This window comes from Caretta caretta, chromosome 6, assembly GCF_965140235.1.
Source record: "Caretta caretta isolate rCarCar2 chromosome 6, rCarCar1.hap1, whole genome shotgun sequence".
NCBI lineage: Eukaryota > Metazoa > Chordata > Testudines > Cheloniidae > Caretta > Caretta caretta.
In genome coordinates, this window is record NC_134211.1 from 118,550,302 (window position 1) to 118,570,309 (window position 20,008).

Sequence of the window (20,008 nt, forward strand, 5' to 3'; positions counted from 1 at the left end):
GATTGGAGGCAATTCACTCTGCCGATAGGAACTGCACTGCTTTCGACACTCATGGAGTATCCTGTAAACTAATCTACACTCTAGAGTTGGTGATGAACATAAGAACTGCCATATTGGGTCAGACCAAAGGTCCATCTAGCCCAGTATCCTGTCTTCCGACAGTGGCCAAAGCCAGGTGCCCCAGAGGGAATGAACAGAACAGGTAATCATCAAGTGATCCATCCCCTGTAGCCCATTCCCAGCTTCTGGCAAACCGAGGCTAGGGACACCATCCCTGCCTGTCCTGGCTAATAGCCATTGATGGACCTATCCTCCATGAACGTATCTAGTTCTTTTTTGATGGCCTCAAAAGATACTATTCCACACCAGAAAGGAAGGCAGTAACCTACCCATCCTACACTTGAGTACCTCAGCTACAGTCTGACCAAAAAAGGGCTTTGTAGCAGGTCCCTAACGATGCTTCCCTTTCTGGCCTCTACTTATGACCCAAAGGAATGCCAAGCATTACTGAGCCTCTTGGAACATGCCATGCTAGAAACATTACTCTCAGCCAAATCCAAATGTCGTGTCAGAGGGCTTAATGTCTACACAAGGGGTTTAAACCAGATTAAGTCAAATTAATCCAGTTCAAAAATGCTTGCATACACACAATGCAATCCATCACAGCACACAATCTCTGCATTTATCACAAACTCTGGAGTCCTCTTCCAAAGTGGACTACATTTGTTGCAAATTGAGTTAGATGCAATGTTGCTGTTGAGCAGAGCCAGATAAAGCACAAGCAGATCAGTAGGACCTATATTAAAACCCAGGATGACCGGAAATAATCTGGCAAGGGACTTGTAATGTACCCATTTTCTGAGGAACTGGACAGGATTTTGCATAAATACATAACCACCCAACCCAGAAAGGTTGTGGAACCTTCTGACCACTCTTCTCCATCCCTCCCAAGGATAACCAGCAACACTCACTGGAGGATGAGAATGAAGAGGGCAGTGAGGAGTTGTCCCCTGAGAGCCAGGCTCTGATGCCAGCCAGGTAGAAAGCCAACCCAATTCCTGTCCTGCAACAACAGAGCCCAAATCCCAGCCAGAAACCCAGGCTGGGGTCCAAGAGGCAGATCCTCTGGAGGGAATTTCAGCACGTATCTATATTTACAATGTATTATTATTTGTGGATAGCCATGATAGCTTCTGTTTCAGGTGCCCCATTGCCCCAGCCATTTTAGGCAGAGGTGAGCTAGGAGACTTTCCAAGCCTCCAGCCCCTGCCTCCCTCCCTCCACCCATGCTGTCTGCTCACCCTCCACCCCCATATACATTTCCAACTACCCTGCTCCACCCAGGTAATCAGCCTCTGTCACATGCTAAAGCCTTGATCATTGACCATTTTCGGGTCATGCCACGGAGGGCAAATGCCCTTCTACCTATTTTCCTTTCCACTTCCCTCATCTGTCCTGCCCAGTGAACACCCACACCTGGCGGTCTTCAAACATAGCTGCCTCATTGCCTGCTGCTGCCACAGAGGAGGAAAAAAAAAAAAAGATCCAGTCAGCAAGAAGTAAGGATCCAACAAGTACATCTGCACTTTAGGTATCTGTAAATTACTCAAATCTACCAATTATTTCAAGACACTAGAGAGAAAAGGATGGATGTTTACCACACCAGGAGTGGATCAACATCATCACTATAGCTGTAGCTTTAGCCCGAATACCCTAAACGGGCTCCTACAAACCCCTTCTCAGGCAGAACCTCCAACATTTCCCCCCGCTTTCTGATTTACTTTCCCATTAGCACCCTCCACCACCTGTGTCGTGATGTTTTTTCCTCTGGCTGAGGGAGAGCTAACTGTGGCATTCTGGAGTTCCTCATCTCTGCTCCTCAGGGCTCTGCCCCTGTGATTGTCACTGCTGTAGTGTGCTCAACCTCAGATTTCTGGGTAGCTGCTAGATTACAAAGCCAACTTCAACGTTCACGCCATATGTTATGTAATCCTGGAGAAAACAAAACCGAAGGTGTCCCCTTAAAAAGTAATCACAGCTCGATCCCTTACGTAACATATGCACAGGCTCAAGTTTAGCCCGATCTCTTCCTATATTAAATTTTAAAAAGTCACAGCAACAGAGGACAGGCCCATCTGTTAAATGTGTGGGAGATTTGTGACATAATGATCATGTTCATTCTAGACAAAACAATCTGAATACCATGGGAGACATTAGAGGCAAATGAGTAACTTTCCCAGGCTGTTCAGTCATTTAAGTGGCATGACATCAGCGAGTATCTTTTAGAGGGACAGAAATGTATGTGCCCTGCAAAGCCTCCTGGCTTTGCAAAATGGTACTATTCAGTGATTCGCTCTCCTGGAATCTCTTGACTTCAAGAGTATCCCGATTTGTAGGCTATCATTTGAGAATGTGTTCATTACAGAAAAGCATGCCCCAATGCCAAGAACTCAGGTCTCGCTATTTTTTCAATGACACACTCAAGGCTCCTTGCTTCAGCAATTGGGAGCACAAGGACATGGAAAATAAAGCCACAGGATGACCAGATCTGCAGTCCTGCTAACAAGGACAGTGCCTGAAATTGCATCCCAGGACCAGACAGTCCTCTGAAAGTATCCTGGGCTCACTAGGAGAAAGGGATGAGGGCAGTCAGAGCAAAACCTAGAGGTGTTAACTTGGGTGACATTTGACACCACTTGCCTGGGAAACCGATCATTCCAGTCACTTTCACGGACGTTGGGACAAAGAATTTAAAATCAACTATCCTCACAGAAATAACGGTTCCTCAGCCCCCAAGAAAACAGATTGTGTATAGTACAAACATATATGTGATTAATACATTCCAGGAAAAACAAACCCCCTCGTTCTAAATTCCTGTCTAAATCCTTATAATCTCACTCAGGCTAGGAAGGTATTTATACTGCGCTCGTCACCGTGGTATTTAATGACGTGGACATCATGTAAATAAACATTGAAATAAGAGTATTCTTTAGTGATCATGGACACTAAGGAACTAATACATATGGTTCCGTACGAGAAGCCCCAGATCAGCTATAGGACTAGTTACCATACTATATAGGATATCATTGCAGGGGTATCATCCTGTATGCCATCCGATAGGATGGCTCAAAACTGTATAGAAGGAGATGGTAACTGCATTAGGCTAAGCAGAAATCACCCCTCATGTAAAGATGTGTGATTATAAAAACCGTGAACAGCATTAAAAATACCATTTGGAAGGGTGGACTTCAAAGAGCAGAGGTCCATCCACTCAGGCCCAGTTTCAACATGGTTAAAAATCATCCAATGAAAGGAAGAGCATGGCATTTTATTTTCCTGGATGACAGGAATTCAGGGATTAAAGTTTTTTTAAAAAAAAGTCCTTCATCCTCCCCATCAGTTAGTGGGAGTTACAAGATACAGGGTAACCAAGGAGCAGCATGGGTGGGTGTCCTCAGCCAGCCTGTTGTGTTGTTAACATGTCTTCATTAGACTTCAAAAACATGTGACCCATTGTGACTAAAAGTACACTGGTAACTCCTGCCGCCTAGTGGTAAAAACATTTCCTTTCTAAAATAATGAATGACAATGTCATTTTAAAAACAAAGCAATTAAGCTTTATTAATGTAACTTCATGGAAAGAACAGAAATGAATACAGGAGGAAATTCACCCCTGTGCAGAGAGCGAGCATAAAGACTATACATCACTTTAGCCCCACTAAGCCCTGTTTTGATAACTTAAATGTCGTCTGCACAGGAGTGAATTTCACCTCCAGTCAATACATGTCTCTCTGCAAAAGGACCCAATCATGCTCCCAGAAACTAACATAAATCCAGTTATTGTGGGTTGCAGCTGGCGTGGCTGAGGACAGAATTTGGCCCAAGCACTATAAATCACAATTAACCATGTTAATTTGAAATCTATTTATTTTTTAGTGTCTCTATTTATTTTTTAGTGTCTCTATTATTTTGTTTTAATTTATTATTATAGGCGCACGGATGTTTACCGCTCCTCTCAGACAATCCTGATAACAAACCAAGCTCTCTCAATTGGGGGGATTCTCCCAGAAAACATTTTAATTAAATAAAGTCACAGCAAAGTAGGGTAGCTGTTACTGGCAGAAAGTCCTGTCACAGTAGATCTGAGCTCTAGTAATATCTAACATTACCAGACCTTTCCAAACATATTTCTATGCAATCCATTAGTGAGGTTATTAACCTGGGTCCTTGTACCTTTGTGCTATGAAAACCAAAGTGAGATTCAACTAAGGCCCTCTGTACTTGTGAGAGGGCTGATATATAAACCCTGTTTCTGTTCAGGATAGGTTGCTTTGTGAAATACATAAACTCTAACAAAAATCCTCCTCCATTACGTGGGAGTAGCTTCCCATGGCTCCACCCTAAGCTGACATGGTGCTTGAGCTCTCCGGCTGGCTGTTGCACCACTCAAATGAAACACGAACACCATCAGTCAGGTTGCTGCCAGAGCGCACTCCTTCCCTGTTAGGGATTCACAGCAGTGAAGTATGTGTGATTAAAGAATAATTTCTTCTATGGCCCTCTGAGGGAAAAGGCAGACTCTATGAGACGTCAGTAGAAGACAGACTAGTAATAGCTAGAAATGAGTTGTAGCCGTTTGAAAGAGCTTCAGTACCTAAGGTACTTGGATCTCCATGGGAAGGATGGTTTAGCTCATCGAATGTACGTCCACATGCTGAGAGACAGCTATTCTACATTGGGCTGGCCCAATGTTCACTAAAGTCAATGGGACTCTTTCCATTGACTTGAGTGGGTTTTTGATCAGACTCTGCATTAGCTAGTAAGATGGACTAGAGCCAACAGGTTTTCCCCCAAAATCTAATTCTTTGAGGTTGCAGAGTTGTGCTGTAGTGGGGGCAGCGCAGTCTCATTCAATTCTCTAACCAGGATCTCTAGGTCCGAGATCCCCCACTGACCAGTTCAGAGGATTGTGTGGAGAAGGGAGGCTCAGAGTATGTCGGGTGGTTGGCACTGAAACAGGCTCTGTTGCCAGGAAGGACGGCACAGCAGGTCTCCCCCATCATGGCAGCTTTGTTAAGCAGCTCGGAACGAGGCAGGATTTTGCCAGGCAAACGGAGATGATGATGCTAGAGGTAGAACTTGCTGGAACCTTTGCCCTGCCCTCAACCCCATCAGTGGCATGGAGAAACCGCGACTACAGCAGGTTTCAAGGGAACTGTCCGTGGATGCTTTGCTATCCACTCAGCTCTGCTTATAGGAGGTGAGGAAAAATACTCAGGAAGCCTCCATGCTACCCAGTGCGTGGGGAGCAATGTGGAAGCTGAGCCATACTCACAGGAGTCTGAAAACAGTAGAAAAGCTGGGTGAGGAATGGGTGGCTCCTGGCCAGGGACAGGATGCGCTTCTCTGTCATGGTGCATTCCACATCGTCATCCTGGAGAATAACATCCTTCTTCAGCACCTTCACGGCATACAGCTGGTCCGTCTCTTTTATTTTGGCAAGCATCACCTAAACCAAAGCAAGAGAATGAACCATACAGGCTAAATCCTGCTCTCTCCCACACAAGTATGGCAGGAGGACACAGGGGCCTCTCACACAACCTGGCAGGAGATGGAAGACAGCATATCTTCACGGCACACAGTCGTGAAGTCCAGCCAACTAGCGAGGTCAGTGTCAGCGGACGTGGGCGTGGCCACCAGTGTGACCATCTAGTGACAAAGCTAGCTAGCATGTGTGCTGCCATGAGAGCAGGCCCTATCCAGCAGAAGTGGCCATGCAAGTTGCTCAATGCTGTAAGGAGCAGCAAATCTCTCCTAGACCTGGTCAGTGGCATCCTTCCCAGTGCCCACAGGAATCCTCTACCATAACACACACCACGCCATGCCATCTGTCCCACCTTGCTGCACAATCAGAGTTTGGCCCATTCACCAGTTTTGACTGCACCATTTGCACAATGGCTTTGAGGCAAAAACCAGGCCCATGGTTTCCTGGTAGATGGAGAGTGAGCTCTGAACTGCATTGAGCTCTGACACTATTACCTTGCATCCTTTAAAGGAGAAAGAAAAGGAGTACTTGTGGCACCTTAGAGACTAACCAATTTATTTGAGCATAAGCTTTCGTGAGCTACAGCTCACTTCATGAAGTGCCACAAGTACTCCTTTTCTTTTTGCGAATACAGACTAATACGGCTGTTACTCTGAAACCTTTAAAGGAGAAGTTCATCTTCCCAAGGAAGTGCTGCACAAGTGAGCATACTTGACATTTCTGTTATGCTCCCTTGCATGCGGAAATTATTCTTTTGGTTGTGGCTGTTTTCCCCTTTTGTTGTAGTCAGTGTTTCAGTTTGTGGTTGGTTTTATATTCCCCTCCTCTCCCCTCTATAGCGGGTCTTTCTGCATACATGTGTAATCACCCTGATATTCACACGTGCTGAGCTCCCATGCAGCGCCCACTGATTTCCAGTCATGTTTCTCCTGACAGAGATCTTACCTTTTATCTGGTTTGGGAAGCACCTCATGTACTTGGGAGCCACTAAAATAACAAACAACAACAACGACACTACTATTTCGTGAAGAGCCAGGAATAAAACTCACCTTCCCAAAACTGCCCTTTCCCAGCACTCGGATGAAGGTGAAGTCTTTGATCCCGAACCTGCTTGCTGAACTTCCACTCACACCGTTGCCGTCGTTTGGACTTTCTTTTCCCTGGTGCCTCAGCGTGGATCTTGAAACTAATTTCTGGGGAGGAAAATAACCGAGTTTGTCTAAAAATTGTATTTCCACTATGATATGCTGCAGTGTTTACTAATGATGTATCTGTCTGGGTACGTCTGCTGTGCTCAGCTGCACTGTACTGCAGCTGAAATACATTGGGCATAACATCACTCCAGGTGTCATGTGCAACAAGCCCACCCACCATCATCCGTGGCCACAAAGAAACATAAGAACTGTTTCTTGCTCTGTGTTTGACCTTGTAAAGTCACTTTGCTAAACCTAACAGGCAAGCCTGACCTCCCTACTTTGGAAATGGGAGAGCTGAGTGAAAAAACCTGGGAATCTTCCATCTGAATTATTGGGATATGAATAAATATGGCTACTTAATACCTCACAGCATGAATAATATCAGTGACATTTGGAATCCAAAAGATTTGTGTCTAGTCATTTCCCCTTCTCAGCCTCCCTTCCTGCTTACTAGCTACCTCCCTACCACTGCTTCCTCCTTCAATACAAATTCCTTTGAAGCTTTCTCCTCCCTAACTATAGGGCAGATCCAATTTAATGGTGTCCCTTTACATTTTCAAGAGTACTGCCAGTATCAATATCTTTCTACCGCTATTATTTTTGCAGTAGTTAGATCAAGTCAATATCCAGTACTCTCTGTTCATGGCTCTACAGATGTGGGTGCAAAGACAAGCCCCAAATACTTACAAAATAAAGGAGACTCTTGCTCCTTTCCCTTCCCCCCGAACTTAGTCACACACAGATTTCTTGAGCTCCACCTTGTGACTGTTTCATAGTAATGCAAAATTCACAGCTGCACAATGAGACCTTTGACAAGGCCAATGTTACAGTAATTGAAAATTCAGCTGTGCAGAATGAAACAAAACCATTTGGAACAGCTCCCCAAATCCCTAACAAATATAAGCTCCCAACACATCCTGATAACTTAATCACATCCTTTACCTCACAAACAATTAGGAAAGCCCACTATGTACCAGGGCACAGATACGTTGTATCTATATGTTGTGCAGATTATACGGAGGACATACTACAGTGTCTGCTTGTTCAGAGCACAGGCTGCCCCCATTGAAATGAATGGGTGCTTTGGGAGCTCTGTAAATCAGAGAATAAATGATTAACTCTATTATAGTTTGTGTTACGGACAGACGGATGATGATGAGAGATTTGAAAATCCCTGTAGGCCTATTTTGCTATGAGCTTGATCCAAAGCCCACTGAAGTCAACAGGGGCAAGAACCTCAACTTGTCCCATTGATAGGCTATGCAGATTTACATCATCTGAGGCTCTGACCTGGGAATCTTTCCACTGAGTTCAGCAGGCTTTGGATCAGGCCCTTTGTAGCTGGAGAATCAGCCTATTATTTGTCTTTCTTTTCCTCTACGTCTCTTTCTTCTTCCTGTTCTCTTTCTTTTGCCTGTTCTATTTCTTTCTTACCTTGGTTCTACATGAAGACTAAGATGGTTTTATGACTTACGCCAATATACAAGTGTTAACTTCCTCTAGTTATATGTTGAAATTTGTCATGTCTGATTATTTATTTTGTCACTTTTTAGGTTTTATTTATTTTACCTTTTTATGTATTTTTTGAGAAATATTAGTCATCATAAAATTGAACAAACCATTGTAAGTGGATAGGTTACCAAGGCCTACTCTTATTTTCTGGGCTGCACAGAGGTTTTGGGGGGTCTGGGACAAAATCTGAAACTGAGGCCCTACCAGCCTTCCAAAAAATTTACCATGGAAATGAAATAGTTTAAGTAGAATATTACTGAAAAACTTTAAAGCTGATTTATTATCACAAAAGACAAGTCACACCATGTTTATCTTTCTTACTCTTCTTGACAAACACATTTCTGACGCTATCATAATTTGGGCTCTTTGCAAGATCACACACTGTTAGCATCACTTAGGCCAATATATGCATTTTTGGCTCATGGTAAATCAGAGGCAGTTTTTAAATCAGGGCTGACTTGTTTGAGTGCTCCCCTTCGGAAAGTGAAATCAGTATGGAAATGAAAATCCTTAGAGCAACACAGGTCTGTGGGAAAACACACTGCAGTTCTTTTTCATAAATCTTGTTTAATTTAACTGTAAAAAGAAAAGGAGTACTTGTGGCACCTTAGAGACTAACCAATTTATCTGAGCATGAGCTTTCGTGAGCTACAGCTCACTTCATCTGATGAAGTGAGCTGTAGCTCACGAAAGCTCATGCTCAAATAAATTGGTTAGTCTCTAAGGTGCCACAAGTACTCCTTTTCTTTTTGCGAATACAGACTAACACGGCTGTTCCTCTGAAATTTAACTGTAGTTACTTTTCCAAATAGCGTCTCTCTCTTAGATTGTTAAAAAAGGTGAATTTCCTCTTCTATTAAATCTCTCAAGTAGCCTTTTGATAGTTCTCGAGCTTTTGTGATATTGGAATTGGCATAATTTATAATTGGCTTCCAAATAAATGAAAACATTCTGTTGATTTTTGAAGCGGGTTCAGATCTTCTTCTATTTGTGTGGATAAGCAAGTCTAAAGCAACATAAAAAATGTCAACCCTGAACTCAGTTTCTTGGTTTTCATGGTCGTACGTGGTGGTCCTGTCTTCACCATAGTGTGTTTTCCTCCTTCTGCTTCTTTTCTTCTTGAAATCTTTTTGAAGGCCCAGGTCCACTTCTACAAGTTTTGACTAGTCAAGAATCAGAGGCCAAGATTCTCAAAGGCGCTCCAGTTCACTTAGGAGTCATTTCGTCAGCCTTGATTCTTCATCAAGTGTAAGCTCAGAGTCTTGAGGTAAACTCCTTAAGATGCCAATGGCTTGTAGAGCTTTAAACCAGAAAGTAGCCAGTAAAACAAATTTGAAAGACTTTAACCATTTAGACAAACATTCCACTTCGCTGCATAAGTCCACGGGCAAGTCAAATTCTTCCTTCAGTTTCACCAAAGGTTGTAGAATTTCCCCTCTCTAGTGGTTTCACTGCTTCAATTCCTGCACCGGGTTTGCTACATACTATGCAACAAAATGTTTGCAGCTTCCATCGGGCAGGACTGGAACAGAATATATCCACTGACAGACTGATCAGGCAGAGAAATGGTTTTGTACCTTTGCTTATTTCTATTGATATACAGACCCTCTTTAATTTTATTCCCGATACGTGAATGACTGACATGTAGAATTGTAACCCACCCTCTTCATAAAATTCCATATGAGTTTTATTTAAGCTAGAGTGCCTTCATCACTTGGCCTTATACAGATCAGTAATAAATAAAGACTCATGCTATTCAAAGACTGACTGTCTCACATGCAGGCTGTGCAGAGAGTACTGCAGCAGGACCTCCTACTTTTATATGGAGTCCGTCACAGCATTGTAAGCCTTTTTTCCATTTTCTGCATTTTCTTGTCTTTGGAATTCATGTAGTATAATTGGGTTGTGCATAGTAGTTGTGCATATTGTTCCTTGGGCTTGGAGGCCCCCTCAAATGGGGGGAGGGCTCAGGGCAAACTGCCTTGTTTTCCCCTCCCCTCACCACCTTGGCCAGCCCTGCTTATTTTCATAAATATTTACAGACATTTTCACTCTTTGTTACATTAAATTTTATAACGGTCTAAATAGATTGCAGAATACTTTAAAATACATGAATATACAGCGCATACTTAGGCCTCAATCCTACAAACTCTTACGCACAATAGGACTAATCAAGTACTTAAAGTTAGGCATCTGTGTACTGTTTGCAGGACTGGGGCATTATACCCCTGGAAAGTTCCCACTGTTATATGACCTCTCAGCTGAAGGGATAGGGGCTGCTTTCAATATAACTCCAATAAATAATAATATCTAGTTCTTACATAGCACTTCCTATCCATAGATGTCAAAGCACTGTACAAAAAAGGTGACCACCATGACTGCCGTTTTACAGATGGCTAAATCGAGACAGAGGGAGGTGCAGCGACTTGTCCAAGATCAGCCAGAAAAGCAGTAGCAGAGCTGGGAATAGAACCTAGGTCTCCTGAGTCCCTGTGTAGTGCTCAATTCACTAGGTAACACTGTCTCTCTATTTGCCAGTGGACATGTCCCTGAATAACACTGACCTTTAAACTAGATTTGGGGCTGGATTCTCCTCTCACTTGTACAACTCAGGCACAGTTCAATGGAGTTTCACTGCTGTAAGTGTGAGAGGGGAATCAGACCCTGGATTTTGCCATATTTTACATTGACCTAACAGGAAGAAACACACATTGAAGCCTCTGCAATATAAGCTTGGAAACTAAACATTCATTTTCCAGATGAGGTGTTTGTTGAATGTCACAGAACAAAAGGCAATTGGTCCAGTGCACCCCACAATGCCATTCATTCTAACCAAAGCCCTAACCAACTTCTCTTGTGCTTGTACAAACGACACGGCTGTAAACTCTGATAAAGAAAAGAGAAAAGTCTCACCGAATTTGGAGAAATATTTCCTGGCTGCAGGCCCATACATGCCAAGGTTTTGGCCAGTTCTGCTGCATTCACCCCACAGTTGGGTGCCACGTTGGCTTGGCACCTAATATGTACATTCATTTTACACACTGAGGGGGTGAAAAATAAAATCAAATGAACAACTGGAACAATGCTGAGAGAAAGGCTCAGAATGTTACTGCTGAAAAATAACATGGACTAAAGGATTTCACTCCAGAAAATCTACATCATTGCCCTGATCCTGAGCTACAGAAGCCAAAGAGAACAAGGCTATGGACATCAGGTGACAGTACACCAAACATGATGCAACATGGTCAGATGTCCATTTGTGTACATGTATGAGTGTGCTGGGTACAAGGGGTACACACACTACTTTGAAGCTATGCCCACAGGTACAAATTAGCTCCAGGATGCTATGGAACTTAGTGACACACTTCAACAGTGGTTGTCAAAAAAGCTGGATGAATAATGGATGTTTCAGTTTGCTGGGAAAACTGAAAATTTTAAAATTATTATCAGGGGACCAAAAAGTTGAAAAAAAAATGTTGGGGGTTCCACAAAATATTTCATTTAGTTTTTGAGCTTTTTTAAAGATGGTTTTTAATTTTTTAAGGTTTTTTTCAACCAAAACTATTCAGCTAATTTGAGACAAAATTGCAAAATGTTTTGGTCAATTTGAATCTGCATTTTTTTAGCAAAAAAAATTTGACGAAATTTTTTTGCCCAATTCTAGTTTACAACTCTCTAATTTCACATCCATATCATTCAACAGAAAACTCACACAGACAGAGAACATTGGGGGAGGTGAAGGCAGATGGAGATAGAGCATTGGTTACTTAAAAGGCTTGATAATAATAGTCATCAAACAAAAACTAAATGCTGGAAAAGCCTTTTCAGTCAATTAACCATGTGACAAAGAGCCATGTTAATCAACAAACACTGATGACTTTTCCCCTGTTAATGTTTTTTTCCCCGCTACCTTGTTAGTATTCACTGCTTAAGCAAAGGCTCTCAGGTACATAGAAAGAGCAATGCTAGAAGTAGCAATATCCATGAGTATTTTCAGCTATGTGAGTGAAAGAAAATTGGACAAACAGTGCAAATTAGAATCCACTCTGCAGCCTGGAAAAACAAGAGCTATAAATCACTTTTGTATCCACGGACTAGAGAGGAGTGTAATATTCTTTCAACAGTTTAAGCTAAAATATACAGGAAATTGTTCCTCAGTTCTTTGATTTTCCACACATCCATAGAAGTTTTCCTAAGAAAGCCTGAAGAAAGAATAAGGCTGGCTTACTTTTACACTGCAGCCCTTGCCGCATTATCCCCCACAGCAAAGAACCACAATGATCGCAGAAGGTTGGTACTTTGTAGTTGTGGATCCTAAACTTGTGAGGAATGTTGATTCCAAATCTTTGTTCCAAAACCTGAGAAAGAATCAAAAAGACACACAGGGTAGAAAACTCTGTGTGTGTGTGTGTGTGTGTGTGTATATATATACATATGAATACACAGATATACAAGATAATTTTATTAATAAAAAGTACATTAATGTAAAAGCAGGGGGTTGGACTAGATGAGCTCCTGAGGTCTCTTCCAACCCTAATTTTCTATGATTAGGAACAACTGCAGAATTATTTTAAAAAATCCCAGTTCTGAAAGTGTCATCTTTGTTCTCCACTGCATTGTAATTTACCGAATGAGAATGCTATAATGTATTGACTGAGCTCTAATCAGCAATCAACCTGCTCTGGCAGATTTTTTGACATGCCTTGTAAGTAGAACAAAGTAGATTTTACAAAGGATTCATTAGCTAATTTCAAATTCTGACAATGAACTTGGAATTATTAAAACTAGATGGGACTTCTATTTGCCTCATCACAAATCTATCTCAAGCCATTTAAGTACTGAATACAAATTATTGTTAACTATAGGAGTTTGTTACTAACTAATCAGCATTAAAATGTTTAACTTATGCGTCACATGCAAAAATAAAATTCTTTAAAATGCTGACTCTCTCTATCATTTTTAGTACATGGCAACAGTTTTCCCAGGCCTTCCAAAATTCCTCATCTCTTTTTTACCACTTCTTATCAATGTTTATTTCCATTTTGGACACCGATTCATCTCCACTTCTCCCCCACCCCTCTCCCACACACACATCTGGGGTTATCCCTCTTTTCCAGTGTGAACTATTTAGATCACAAATGCAGAATCAGAAAACTTTAGAAAATGTTACACATGTTGAACAAATGGATCCTGTTTTATTTTGTGCCTCAACATTTCGGCCCTGGCAGATTGAAAGGTGAATCCATTATCTTAAGTAATTAAAAATATAGGTGCTAAAGGAACAAGAAGTTTCAAGTCAATTATACCTCTTGAACTTTCTCTCTCTCTTTTTTAAAAAAAAGATTAGGTCTTTTTTTCATTGAAGTGATTAATTGCCATCTTGAGAGATTCGGTATTTGACTGACATTTTAGGATTGGTAAGAAGACATTAAAGTTTAGTTCAACAGTTCTGGTAAGAAATAGTGAACAACGGCATCTGTTCGCATGTTCTGGAAAGAACATTATTGGTTACAACACACCTTTTGTGGTGTAGATTTACTCCATGACTAGTAATATTCCTCATGGATCTTGGTCCTGGACGGATACTATAGAAACACAGGACATAGGATGGGAAGCGATCACCTGGGTCAGAGTCCAGTTGCCTGCTCTCGCAGGCAACCCTGTCATATAATAATCCCATTCATAAATTTATCAAGCTCCACCTTAAAATTAGTTAGGTTGTTTGTCTTCACTACTCCTATTCCGAGGATTGTTCCAGAGCCTCCCTCCTCTGATGGTTTGGAACCTTTTCCTAGTTTCCAGCCTCACTTTATTCATGGACAGTTTATACCCATTTGCTCTTGTCCCAACATTGTCCTTTAGGTGAAACAGCTCTACTCTCTCCCTGGTGTTTACTCCCTGGTGTATTTATAAAGCGCAATCATATCCCTTCTCAGGCTTCATGTTGCTAGGTTAAACATACCAAGCTATTTTATTCTTCTCTTCTAAGAAAGGGTCTATAATTCCCCTGATTACCCTAGCAGCCCTTCTCTGAATTTCTGGTTTTATCATGGACTGGGACATGGGTAGTCTGAACCAGTGGTGAGGGCCCAGGCATGGCCTAGTGGGTAGAGCTGAAGCTCTTCCTAGTGGTTGGAGCCAGGAACAGGAACCAGGAGTCAGAGCCAGGAGATGAACAAGGGCACAGGGCTGGCAGACTGGAACTGGACAGGAACAACGCATGAACAGGTCTGGAATGAGGCTGGAAACAAGCAGGTGATCGCAGCTGTGGGGGTAAATGTTCAGCAGCATGCAACCTGCTGCTGAGTTTAAATGCAGACGTGTAGGCTCCTCACAGCCAATCAGGAGGCCAGCCAATCAGGTGATGCTGCCACAACCCAACTAGCCTCACGAACCAACCTGAGAGCTGAGCCAGCCAACACCAGGCTCAGCTGAGGGAAATCGGGCCCAGAGTTCTTAACAGTTTTGAATTAATCCTTCTTGAACATGGGTAACCAGAATTGTACCTAGTATTCCAGATGAAGTCTTACCAGCACTTTGTACAATGGCAGAAATACTTCCCAATTTCTAGAGGTAATACCTCACCTGATACCTCCTAAATATTATCAAGCTCTAGGAATGAGCCATACAATTCACCAAACAGTCACATCCTTACCTAAAAGTGTGCCAAACAGAGCAAAAGCTATGGAAGAAGGAAGAATTAATAATAATAATAAAAGATCAAGAGGTGATTTGATTATGGTGTACAAGTACTTTCTTCAGGGGGAAAACAGCTACTAAGGGGCTCTTTAAGGTGTAACAAGGAGTCCAAGCCAGAGAAATTCAAACTAGAAATAAGACAATTATTTAAAAGTGAGGGTGATTAATCATTGGAACAAACTGCCAAGGGGAGTGGTAGATTCTCCAGCTCTGGAAGTCTTCAGATCAAGACTGGATGCAAACACAACAGGCTTTAGTCAAACACAAATTATTGGGCTCAATAGAGGATGAAATTCTATGGCCTCTGTTATGCAACAGGTTATACCATATGATCTAAATGGTCACTTCTGGCCTTAAAATCTATGAATCTGTGAATGGAGATAAGAAGCCAAAGAAGGATAAATTCCACTATTTTGCAACCACTACCACCCACATAAACCTGAAGATTCAGGAAGTCTTACGATCCAAGTAACCAACTGTGACTTTACCTTGGTGTCTGTCTTGTCAATATTGTTTTGGCACGTGCAGGCTGTAACAATTAGATGATGGCAACGCTTGTGTACAACACAGGTGCATACTAGGAAACAAAAGAAGCATATTGAACTTTATCAAAAAAGACTTAAAATGTATCAAACAATAAACTGGGCTCTGCTAGATTCCATGTAAATCATCAGCAGATAATGGAACAATAGGAGAAACGTACATCCTGGCTGAGATTTTCAAAGCCACCTAAAGGATTTGGATATCCAGTTTCCATTAATTTTAACAGAAATTGGAGCCCAAATCCTCTAAGAAGCTTAGAAAATCTCAGCCCATATAAATATCGGGAGATACATGCAGAAATGTCAGTGCAATCCAAACATGACTAACAATGAACTAAATCAATATGACCACCGAAATCTTCCAATGAAGAATATTACAGGTGATGCAAACAAAGGCCATAGAGGACATTGATTTGATAAATTTCAGACCCCAGACAAAGTCCAAGGTAGTGCCTCCAAGAAGGGATATTTGCGAGGCCAAATGTAACTCACTGGTGAGTGTGTGTCTAGAGATCCCCCCATAGCCTTACGCTTGCTTGCACTCGCAAGGGCCTATCAGTAAATGAACCCTTTCTTTTTGTTGAGCTTAGGCAGGAGACATTTGGTTTATCTGCAGTTCAGGTCCATGTGAACGCACTGGTGTCCCAGCACACCTCGTAAGAGCCAAGCTTCATTATTAGACTTACTGAAAGACCATTCCTGCAGGAAGCCAACTTAGAGGGCACAGGGAAAGGGAGAGGCCAAGACAAACTGATGAGAATTCATTAAACAGAAAAAAATACTGTAAAAATCAATACAGCATATTACTTTGCATTAGGCAAAAATAGTAGGTCAAACCACAAAGTTTCCTTTTGAAGTAATTTCTCTAATGTCAATTGGTTTTAATTGCATTGTTAAAGGAATTATTGCAGGGAAAAGCCATCCACCCAGGGGCCTGGAGACTGCATGCCTAATGAAGGCTGGGCACTATGTTGACGTGACACAGGTCCCAAACTGACAATAAACTACGAGGAGCTCCACTGACTTCAGTGGGGCTCAATGAAGTGGCAGGAGTCCACCCCCATGGAGCACAGGATTGGGGCCATAGCATGAGAATGTTTCTGCGTGCATATGTATGAGCATACTCTCATGCAGCCAGCCTGATAGCTGCTAATTCACACCTTCTTGGTTGGCTCAAAGAGCAGAATGAATAGCGACTTCAGAGAAAAGAGCTGGCAGGATGGCCCTGCTGGAAGAAGATGCATCTCAGTGTTGGAATATTCAATAATATACGGTATATGGATATAACACTTTACCTTGGCACTGGTATCCCTGCTTCCCAAATACTCCCCTGTTCAAAACAAAACAAAACATGGAACGTGATTCACAATCACAAACCAAAACAGTTTGGCAGTAGTCTCATGAGGGCAGAACTGAAAGGCAATGAAGCCCAAGCATTCTGTTTTCCAAAGCAAACAGCCAGTGGTGACAAGAAGACAGTGAGCTGGCTGAGATTCAGTGCATGTAACAAAGGGACAAGGAAGGCTTTGGCTCACAGGGTAGGCTGTCAAAATGCATCTTTCTTTCCACATTAAATCTCTCACTGTATTTCCTTAAGTACTTCACCTACATTACTCTAAACAAAACAATTATTATTTGGACCAGATTACACGAGCTCCATAATTACCTCTGAAGGCCTCATGTTCCATATGGAACGGAGAGACATAACAGAGTGGGAGATAATTACCTCTCCCTCTACCCACGCTCTTCTCAACCATTTCAGTTTAATGGATTGTTACCCCCTAATCTTTCTACCCATATTAGTTCCACATCTATTAACCTGCTCTTTATGCCTTGAATGGTTTTTGTCTCCTCATCCACCCAGCGCTCTCTCTCTCCTCCTTCAAACCCACTTCTGCAAACAGCCATTCCTGCTTTCTTCTCACCATCAGTAATTCACTCAGCATCAACTGAACTGCTGTCCAGGGTCTCGTACAACCATTAGTCTTGTCTAACTCAGGCTGTAAGATCTGTTTCTCAATCAACATTTGTAAAGCACCATGTAACTAATTCAGTATTGATTGCTGCATGGGGGTATACCTGCTAGACAGAGTGTAAAGGTACGGTTATGGGCTTGTCTACATGGTCACTTAGCACATGGTAAGCTGGGGTGTAAATCTACAAAGCACCAGCTTGCTGTGTACTAACTCACAGCATGGACCCTGCTACTATGCACTAAAAGTTCTGTGGTGCACTTTGACCTACTGCTGCAGTAGTGGGGTTCACATGGCAACTTAAGTGTGCAGCAGACTAGTGAGATGTACAATCACGACCTAGGATGACATGTGCTCACCATGTGCACAAACCCACAGTGGAAGGAAAGGCCCAGGTTGTTGTTTTTTAAGTCATTCTTACCAGATAAACTCCTTGCAGTGGGAGCAGTACGTTGGTTGTCGCAAATATGTAGCCATAAATTTGTGCCCGTTGACTTGATGTACTCTTCTTCGCATAGCCCTCTGGCGTTTCCGAGTAAAATTTTTAAAAATTCTCTCTCTCTGGAGGGTTCCTATACAGAAAAAAAAAATACAACGTAAAAATTAATTTATGATTATCTATAGAACAGGGAGAATAATTATTAGTTTATATAATGCTTTTGACCATATATCTCGGAGCGCTTTACAAGGTTATCAATCATAATAATCCCAATTTAAAGACAGGGAAATTACAGAGAGAAATTATTTGGGCCAGATCACGGAACAAGACAATGGCAAAGAGAGGAACTGAACCCACATCTCCAGAGTGTCAGTCCAGTGTCCTATCCACTAGATCATAATTTTCACTTGCTCGATGAATGCTATTTACCTCACCTTTGGTGCTCTCATGCTATATCTAAGCATCACCCTTTGGGGGATTTTTTCCTTTAAGTATTAAACAAAACGTAAAGGCCTGATCAGTGGTTTTAGGGGACTCAATTTTTTGGTGCCCACCTGGCGGCCTCTTAAAGGAGCCTGCTTTATCAGAGTTGTGGCATTTAGCACTTTCTGAAAATAAGGCCCCTTTAAGTTCTCTCACTTTGTGCGCACAAACTGAATTACTCCAAATCACTACTCAATTAAAAAATTTAGGACTAATTTAGCCATATAAAAACATCTTCCCGCAAAGCTAAAGTTATGCAAAACATGCACTGACTCATTTCTAAAGCACAGAAATGCTGTCTATATCAATAAAGCCATTCACAGATATTAACGGATATCTAACATAAAATCATAGTGGTCTTGCATTTTCCTATATACAGAGCACTTTTCATCTAGAACGACCCCAGCACTGACCAGGTTTGACCTTGCGTAGCTTCTCAGATCAAAGGCAGTAGACATTTGCATCAGATAAGACATGAATATTGCAAGGAACAGGCCAGTCTAGGTGTACTGCTGCCCTCTACTGGATGGAATCAGAGCTGATCAACCGTGTATTGTGCTACACTTACTGTAGAATGCTAATGGAGAGTCTCCTCTAGTGAAAGTGCTCAGGGCCCAGGCCTTGGGATAGGACATTAAAGGTTCTATTCAAGTTGGTGTCAGGAAGTTCTGCATGCCATGGTGTTCAGCATAGTGACAACTCAGGAGACTGTCGAGCTGCAGACTCATTCGCCTATTAGCTTATGATCGACACCACTTCCCCTAATCATATCTGAAAGTGTAGCTACTAGTACCAGAGGTGATGCGTCGGGGTGGGGCACATGGGGTCACATGCCCTACTCCTCTCCCTCACCCCCCAATTTGCTGCTTGACTTATATTGAGCATGCTCAGTAATGGCTGCTGAAGCCGCTACCCTCACTCTTCCCCCCACACTATCGGCATGTATGGGTCATCTCTGGCTACTAGTGTAATAACCACCACATTTACCTCCTAAGAATGGCCTGACAGAATGTACCCATGTCCACACCCTACATGCTACTGTTATAATCTTTGTACAAGGTATATCTTGTAAGGTATCATTCGAAAATTCATAATTCGCTGGTCAATATTGTCCTGATAAAATGTGTGTGGCAACATTGTATGTGCGGTTATAAGATTTCCCCGTATGATGTTAACGATAAGTTTCAAACATGTGGCAAACAGGTCTGTCCGCACGTAAGTAGTAAACACGGTTATCAAGCAGGAAGGGAGACAAAGGAAGCTAAAACAGGTGGCAAAACCAGCAGGAAACATCCTTACATATACTCTATCTCCTGAATCTCAGCTAGAAATGTTTTCCAAGTGGGGGACTGACACTATAAAATGGAAGAACAACCAACCCCAGGCACCCTATCCTCTCTCTCTCTTCCTCCCTCCATCAATTCACTGCTTGAGAAGGGACAAAGGGAGCAGCCATTGAACAGAAAAGGGTTCCTGGCCTAAGAAGTCGGGCCAGTCAGACTGTTGAGAGCATGTGGTGAGAAAACTTTGCTTTGAATTTAACATTGTTTGTCAACTTAGGCCTTACTTGTGTTTTATCTTTATTTTTCTTGTAACCGTTTCTGACTTTTATGCCTCAT

At 42.2% G+C, this 20,008-nt stretch overlaps 1 protein-coding gene across 1 annotated transcript in view; it reads right to left on the bottom strand.

Moving 5' to 3' along the window:
* PRKCH (protein kinase C eta) overlaps positions 1-20,008 on the bottom strand; it is a 177,106-nt gene that overhangs the window by 91,426 nt on the left and 65,672 nt on the right. Inside the window, exons 3-9 of the mRNA XM_048855735.2 lie at positions 17,889-18,039; positions 16,790-16,824; positions 15,441-15,529; positions 12,482-12,611; positions 11,167-11,294; positions 6,595-6,738; positions 5,336-5,509 (exon numbers count right to left, since the gene is read on the bottom strand). Of these exons, the coding sequence (XP_048711692.1) occupies positions 5,336-5,509; positions 6,595-6,738; positions 11,167-11,294; positions 12,482-12,611; positions 15,441-15,529; positions 16,790-16,824; positions 17,889-18,039 (851 nt within the window). The remainder of the gene's footprint in view (positions 1-5,335; positions 5,510-6,594; positions 6,739-11,166; positions 11,295-12,481; positions 12,612-15,440; positions 15,530-16,789; positions 16,825-17,888; positions 18,040-20,008) is intronic.